Source organism: Myotis davidii, unplaced genomic scaffold (assembly GCF_000327345.1).
Source record: "Myotis davidii unplaced genomic scaffold, ASM32734v1 scaffold134, whole genome shotgun sequence".
NCBI classification, from domain to species: Eukaryota; Metazoa; Chordata; class Mammalia; order Chiroptera; family Vespertilionidae; genus Myotis; species Myotis davidii.
The window spans coordinates 4,906,327-4,914,459 of NW_006288853.1; the positions used below are offsets into that span (position 1 = coordinate 4,906,327).

The 8,133-nt window shown below is 43.2% G+C and overlaps 2 protein-coding genes across 8 annotated transcripts in view; one reads left to right on the top strand and one right to left on the bottom strand.

Moving 5' to 3' along the window:
- ASCC1 (activating signal cointegrator 1 complex subunit 1) overlaps positions 1–8,133 on the bottom strand; it is a 121,425-nt gene that overhangs the window by 82,438 nt on the left and 30,854 nt on the right. For 2 of the 7 annotated variants that reach the window (XM_006760949.2, XM_015562136.1), the window contains exons 1-3: positions 7,405–7,515; positions 4,914–5,057; positions 3,382–3,481 (exon numbers count right to left, since the gene is read on the bottom strand). In XM_006760949.2, coding sequence (XP_006761012.1) covers positions 3,382–3,481; positions 4,914–5,025 — 212 coding nt within the window. In that variant the 5' untranslated portion in view covers positions 5,026–5,057; positions 7,405–7,515. The other 5 variants (XM_015562138.1, XM_015562137.1, XM_006760951.2 and 2 more) reach the window with 4 other exon arrangements.
- Positions 7,231–8,133, top strand: part of ANAPC16 (anaphase promoting complex subunit 16) — a 12,062-nt gene continuing 11,159 nt past the window's right edge. Inside the window, exon 1 of the mRNA XM_006760948.2 lies at positions 7,231–7,336. The gene's annotated coding sequence lies outside the window, so the exon portion shown is untranslated. The remainder of the gene's footprint in view (positions 7,337–8,133) is intronic.

Here is an 8,133-nt window from a genome sequence, read left to right on the forward strand (position 1 = left end):
AGTCGTCGACGAGTATACGAAGAAAACATGGTAAAAAAAATATGGTTTATAGGAAGACGAGTTACAAACTGTTTTCATAACCAGCATCAAAAATACTATATAGAACCAAAATAAAAAAATTAGTCTGAAAAAGAAACGTTTTTAACAAAAAAATTGTTGGGGAAGGGGTTAAAATGCAGTAACAAAATTATTGAAAAACCCAGAAACTATCTGAACACTCAAAATACAAATTAGGAGTACTATTTTTAATTTATCATTTAATTTAATCTAGTTTTTGATAATAAATGTTGCGTCCTATATTTATTTTCTTTTGCTACTATTATTATGGGACAAATTACATTCATCAACTGCTATTATTATTATGGGACAGAGGGAGTATATAAAAGGCTAAGCTGACTCGTGCATGTGTGATACATATAAAGCTCTCGCTGGCGCCAATCACATGTGTGTTTCGATCTGTCATTGTTGATTGTGAATTTGGTTGACACTTCTATTATAGAGAAAGGGTGAACAGCAATATTAAAATATTTCTTCTAATTAATTTCCTTTCAATGTGCATGAATTTGTGCACCGGGCCAGTAGTTGTAAATAAAACTGCAATGAACATAGGATGCATATTAGCATTTGGGTTTCTTCAGATATATATACCCAGAAGTGGAACTGCTTGGTCACAGGGCAATTCCATTTTTTCATTTTTTGAGAAACCTACATACTGTTTTCCACAGTGGCTGCACCATTTTGCATTCCCACTAACAGTGTACAAGGGTTCCCTTTTCTCCACATAATCACCAAACTTGCTGTTTATTGATATATTGATAGCCATTCTGACAGGTGTGAGTGTACATTTGTTTTTACATGGGTTAACCAAACCCAATTATTCCCATTAAGATCTATGGTAGCAAGCCAGTTCTAAAATTACGAGATGTTTAGAAGAGGATTAGAACTCCCCAATTTACATGTGGTTTTTCTCTGTGTTGAGCTAGAGAACCTATCACATCAACTCTGTCAGGGGTTTGTCTTTACAGGACTTATCAGTAAGGGGTGCTTTCAACCAGGCCCCTATTTGATAGCATGTTGTTAGTGAACAAGCCCATCATAAAAAGTGCTGGCTCAAAGTGTTGTCTACGCACCTTAGAAAGGGAAGTATTTGAAGGTTAAAGATGCTTTGGACTCAAACAAACCTTGGGCAAGTCACTTAGCCACTCTAAGCCTACTTCTTCACTTATAAAAAATGGAGTGAATAACACCTAAGTATCCTAAGGTTGTTGTAAAGATTAAATGGGATCATATATAAAAAGGGCTTCCCAGTGACTGGCACATAGCTCAGGACAGTCCATGCTATCCTCATTAAGCCCATAATGGCACAATTAAAACAGATTAAAATAGACAGATTCAAAAGAGATTTACATGGAAACTCTAAAACATTCACTACAATAATACAGACAGGCGGTAAAAGGATGATTGCTTTATTAAATGTAAAAGTGGAAATTCTACCAGATGGAATGGTTCTCAATCTTGGCTGCACAATGAAATCACCTGGAGTTCTTAAAAAAAAAAAACTAATGATACCTGCGTCCAGCTCCACAGATTCTGATTTAATTGGTTTGAGGTGCAGCCAGATAGCAAGAGTTTTAAAAGCTCCCCAGGTGATGCTAATGTGCACCTGAGGGTGAGAACCACAGTACCGATCTAATCCACCATTACGCTTTGGTTATAAATTAGTTTGGCCAGGTAATTTTTCCTTAATCCGAACAAGCCTACAGAAATGATTCATAAAAGGAATCTTCCTAGTAAATATTGTCTATTAAGTTGAATTTAACAGAACCAATATCTAATCTAACACACAAGTCACCTGGTACAGTTCTTAAAATACGCAGAATTCAAAGATGATGTTGGAATCATAAATCTAAGGAATTTTTACACATCTTAGCAGTAGCAGATACGCACATTAAATAAAACACATTGATTTTATCAGGAACTGAGCCATGACTTTTTCAAGTCATGTTTCTTAGAAAATGTCAGTGCACTCTCCTTGCTGGGAGCATGCCCACGCTTCTCCCTCCCCTCTTTCCTTCCCCCACAGGTGTGCATCTCCTAAACTCTAAGGGACCCCACAAGACAGGAGCAATGGGCAGCGGCTGCTCATGCCAGGTTACCTCCCTAGACCTGTCTCTAAGGCCCCCCTTTTCTCTGACTTCTCAGTGAGCCAAAGCAGCCCCCACAGGCTCATTTCTTTTCTAGAGCCAAAGCAGCCCTGCCTAGGCTCTCTCCTGTGGCTTCTTCTATCCTAAACCCTTCCTTGTTTCAGTCCCCAGCTTTAATAAATATACTCTCAAAATCAAAAAAGAAGAAAATGTCACTGGGACCCAAGAGGAAAGTGAGCTGTCCAGGGTTAACATTTGATTTCCCATTTGGCCACATTCCAGAAGAATTTCATCCTTAAGAGGTATTTCAGAATACTCTCAAGGTTGATGAAAATGAAACTACTGCCTCTTGGAGCTACAAATATGGTATATGATTCCATATTTGTAGATCTCCTCTCATAAGGGAGATTGGACAGAACCAATTCATCTGGTACAACACAGAAAACTGACAACCACGCTGCCAAGTCACTGCAGCTCAGCAGCTCCTGCATCAAGCGTCTGCCCCCTGGTGGTCATTGCACATCATAGCTACTGGTCAGACAGTCGAATGATCGGACGGCTGCTTAGGTTTTTACATATAGACTAGTGGCCCAGTGCATGAAATTCATGCAGGAGGGAGGGGGGTGTCTCTCAGCCCAGCCTGCACGCTCTCCAATATGGGACCCCTCAGGGTATGTCCAACTGCTGATTTAGGCTTCAATCCCTGGGATGAGGCCTAAACCGCAGTCAGACATCCCTCTTGCAATCTGGGACCACTGGCTCCTAACTGCTCACTTGCCTGCCTGCCTGATCACCCCTAACCACTCTGCCTGCCCCTTTTATTAGTATAGATATTATATATACTATTTTGACATGTAATTTTTTTGCAGTGACGTAATTACCACATGAATCTTTCTTCTAATTAATTTTTTTTCAATTTGCACAAATCCACGCACCGGGCCACTAGTATTCTAATAAATAGGTATGGTATCAGATGGGTATGAGATTTATTGGGATGATCACTTAGTAAGTTGTATAATGTCTAATCACTGGGGTGTACAACTAAAACTAATATAATATGTCGACTGTAATTGAAAAATAAAAAATTATTGTACAAAAGAAATTCTAGGACATAAAACCCTAAACTACTTTGTCATTAGTAATCAAGCATGCAATTAAGTGTGGAAGAGAGAAGAGTCATGTTGCTGCTGAGTTTCCTGGAAAAGCCTCCTCATGAAGCTGCCAGGACCTCACTCACTTGTAGAGCAGGCTGGGGGCCTTCACGGTACACTGGAAACCTTGCTGGGTCTGCACCACCTCGTAGCCATCACAGGGCTCTTCTGCACACTCCACGAAGCCTGCACAGAAACCATAAAATCTTGCACAGAGTGCTGCTCTGTGACAGCCACTCTCAAGGTTTAAAAAAAGCAACACACACACACACACAACAGCCCAACACTTTACATTGCAGAGCACTGCTCTGACAGACCTTGTGACCAGCTCTTTGAAGAAAAATAAAATAAAAAACACCTATTTCAAATCTTCCAATTTTGGAACCTTGGAAAATTAGTAAGTACATACCACTGTTTCTCCCAGAACACAAAGACCTAATAAAAATGTTTTGCCCTAGCTGGTTTGGCTCAATGGATAGAGCGTTGGACTGTGGACTGGAAGGCCCCAGGTTCAATTCTGGTCAAGGACACATGCTCGGTTGCAGGCCCTCCAGTGGGGGACGTGCAGGAGGCAGCCGATCAATGATTCTCTCTCATCATTGATGTTTCTATCTCTCTCTCCCTCCCTTCCTCTCTGAAATCAATAAAAATATATATTTTTTTAAAGTTTTACTGCCCCACCAACGTGGCTCAACCACTGCTGAGCATCCCTTCCTCTCTGAAATAAATATATATATATATATTTTTAAGTTTTACTATTTTTTATGGAGATGTAATTCACATAACATAAATTCATCCTCTTAAAAATGTACAACTCAGTTGTTTTTAGTTTTAAGGCATAAAATTCTTCTAATGAATAAAGTTGGAGGGATACTGTGAGAACTTACTCCATACAGCAGAGACAAAGTGAAATAAAGGAGCCCAAAGGCTCCAAGGCTGAAGGGAAATCATGGGGAGCATCAGGGAAGAGACTAACCTCCAAGACTTAGGGCCCAATGAAAAAGCGTATAAAGCAAAAGGCAAATAAAGCAGAGAACCTCAAAGGCCCTGCCAATTTATGCATTTAACCCAAGCCCAAGTTAATTAGCCTGAAAATATTTATAATCTATCTTGACTGTTTAATTTATTTCTTAAATTATCCCTACATCATAATAAAGTTGTGTATTTAGAACTGCTTGTATATGTCTGCAAGGAAGAGAAAAATAACAACAATAATAACAACTAACATTGGTCACTGGATAAAATACTTTACATATATTCATTTACTTAAATAATTTATATATGTATTATTTCACAACTTTACAGATAAAGGAAGTTACTTTTGTTACAGAATACTAATGGCCAATCTTAACAGTTAACTAAAATTGCCCCCTCTTACATTTAAGCCTCTGTACAAAGATGAAATGTAACTAGATTTTGAACTGCCACTGAGAACCTCATTACACTCAAACACATCAGTCCCCTTACACACCAACACAAATGGCATGATGAGAAGCCAATCATCTCAAATTTCAGTACAAGAAAGCAGCACGCTGAAACAAAACGAAGAGCTGCTTCTACAATACAGAGGACAGTTTACTTCTAATCTGACCACTGACCAAAGAGCAGCGGGGGTTACCTTGATAGAAGTCCTCCTCCTCCTCTTCATGTGGGTAAGTCTGCTCTTGAATGGGATTCTTCCTATAAATCCGCCCTCCAATTCTTATAAGCTGCGGGCGCAGAACGTCCATGCTACGCTCCCAAACAATATTCCAGTGAAGTCCTGGAAAAAACAAATGCTCACCTTACCTTTCGATCAGAAAGAAAAACCCTACATATGGGTCATTACTCAGCCCTGAAAGGACGAAACTGGGCATCCGTTCACAGTACCTCCTGAGCCCCAGCAGCCTTGTTTCCGTTAGACCTCCCTATTTGTGAGCTGTTGTGAGCCAGTCGCTTCATTTTCCACTGCATCCTATCATTCCTGGCTCACTGGAGACAGTAATTTGTAAACTATTCAGCACTCCAAAAAAGGTAATTAAAAGATATTAAGCCAAAACCGGTTTGGCTCAGTGGATAGAGCGTCGGCCTGCGGACTGAAAGGTCCCAGGTTTAATTCCGGTCAAGGGCATGTACCCTGGTTGCGGGCACATCCCCAGTGGGAGATGTGCAGGAGGCAGCTGATCGATGTTTCTCTCTCATCGATGTTTCTAGCTCTCTATCTCTCTCCCTTCCTCTCTGTGAAATATCAATAAAATAAAAAAAATTGTTTTAAAAGAATGTAATAAAAAAAAGATTAAACCCAGTATATAGAGCCTGTCCACAGATTTGAAAGAAAAACAATAGAGGCCTGTTTATTACTTTAACCTAAAAGGAGTAAAATGCAACCTTCTGTGTTTAACCATTTGCAAAGTGTTTCACCCTTTCTATGAAGCACGATAATTAAAAGGACCAGGGAGCCCTAACCCAGTGGTTCTCAACCTTCTGGCCCTTTAAATACAGTTCCTCATGTGGTGAACCCAACCATAAAGTTATTTTCATTGCTACTTCATAACTGTCATGTTGCTACTGTTATGAATCGTAATGTAAATATCTGATATGCAGGATGGTCTTAGGCCACCCCTGTGAAAGGGACGTTCGACCGCCAAAGGGGTCGCGACCCACAGGTTGAGAACCACTGCCCTAACCCGTTTGGCTCAGTGGATAGAGTGTCGGCCTGCGGACTGAAAGGTCCCAGGTTTAATTCCGGTCAAGGGCATGTACCCTGGTTGCGGGCACATCCCCAGTGGGAGATGTGCAGGAGGCAGCTGATCGATGTTTCTCTCTCATCTACCCCTCTCCCTTCCTCTCTCTAAAAAATCAATAAAATATATACATTTTAAACAGAAATCAGGGATATTTAACACACTTATCCCTCAGAGGGGGGTAAAGGCCCCGACTACTTTCAGAGGTGCTTGAAATGCACACCCAACGAACAGACCCAGATGCCTATGAAAACAGTTAAAATATGACTTCACCAACATGATTCTTCAACACACTGTCCCTTGCCTTGGGTGGTGAACACACAATACAGTGTACGGGCGACGTTTTGTGGAACCGTGCACCTAAAACCTGTATAATTTTAACCAGTGTCACCTCCATAAATTAATAAAAAGGGGGGGGCACATTGCTGCGAGGAGGAATCCAATTCCCACAGGCCACTGCCCAGCAAACCACACCACTCCCTGAGCAGCCCACGTTCTAGTCAGAGTTCAGTGAACCAATAATTCAGGAAACAGAGGGTTGCTGATGGGCCGGCTGTGTTTAAATCCAACCAGCGTTCCTACCACAGGGGCTTTAGTGGGTAAGTCTAAGGTGGTTGGTTAGTCTTGAAGCCCAAAATAAAGCTCCCAAGAAAACAGATTAGTCCTTAATAATGACACTAATACTCGGTCCCCCCTCAGCAAGTCACTGTAATTGACCGTTTGCTTACAGAACCAAGCAGACATTTCGTGTTGTGAGAAATAACCACGAAGAAAAGGGGGCTTGAGCGGAGAAGAGGGAGCATAACTAGCAATACCCTGATGTCTCCAGGACCTCCGTTAAAAATAAAAAAAGGCTCTCCACAAAGGCTTTCCTGCCCTGGTGGGCCTCAGACCAGGAGCTCTGGAAGAGGGGAGTCGGGGTTACGACAGCACAGTCATCTGCCTCCCAGGGCCACGAAACCGCTCGGGAGGAAGGGGGATACCCAGTGTGGCCCGGCTTCATGGGGGCTTGCAGAGGGAGAGGAAGGCAGAAGGCCGGCGACATCGAAGCCGAAGCCCTGCATCACAAACGCGAGCAAAAAAAGGCCAGGACGTCAAGGTAACTGCGGAGGCCTCCGCTGCTGCAGGGAAACCGCAGCCGGCAGCAGGGACCACGGGCCCGGAAGTCCTCTCCGGAAGCGCGTCCTCCCCGCCGGCCCGCCCAGGCCACGCCCACATCACCCGGGCGCGAGCTCGCCGTGCGCGGTCGTTCTCTGCGCGGCCGCTCCGGCTGAGGCCTGGGGGCGGGGCTGAAGGGGGAAGTGCCAAGACCGCTGAGGTAAGTTGCCAAGGGCTCAGGGACGCTCAGGAGCTTTGCAGAAAGGGAGTTTATCCTCGGGATCCTACCTGCAGGGACTAGCGAAAAGGAGAAGCTAGGAGAAACGGGAGCCTGCCGCGGAGGGCGTGGAAAAGAAGTCTCCGCAGGCCGCGACGGGCTGAGAACGCATGCGCGCCTGGCGGTGGCGCATGCGCGATGGCCCCTTGGGGCCGAAAGGGGGTTGGGGGAGAGTGTGCCCTGGAATGAGTTTGGGAACCTCTGGCGTTCTGACTCCTCCCCTCTTCGGCCCTTTCTCTCCACCCCACCTGGTTTTCGCTGCAGCATCTGTTTGAATGGTAACGCAGCTATTTAAGTGGGGTGGATACAGTGGAACGATTTGTTGATGGAATTTGATTCCTTATAATAATTTGCCATTGTACCACGGGACCTTATTTAAGAGTCTATCTTTTGAATAAGACTTTTTCAAAAGGAAGGAATCTTTTTTTTTAACAAAAATGGCATAAATCTGCTAGGAAGGAAAATAGTTTATGAATACAAGGTCATCCCTGTCGTATGTGAAGTAAATATTGAATCATCTTGCCCTGACCGGTTTGGCTCAGTGGACAGAGCATAGGCCTGCAGACTGAAGGGTCCCGGGTTCGATTCCGGTCAAGGGCATGTACCTTGGTTGCGGGCACATACCCAGTAGGGGGCGTGCAGGAAGCAGCTGATTGATGTTTCTCATCAATGTTTCTAACACTCTCCCTTCCTCTCTGCAAAAAAAGAAATCAATAAAATATATATATAAAAAAAATATT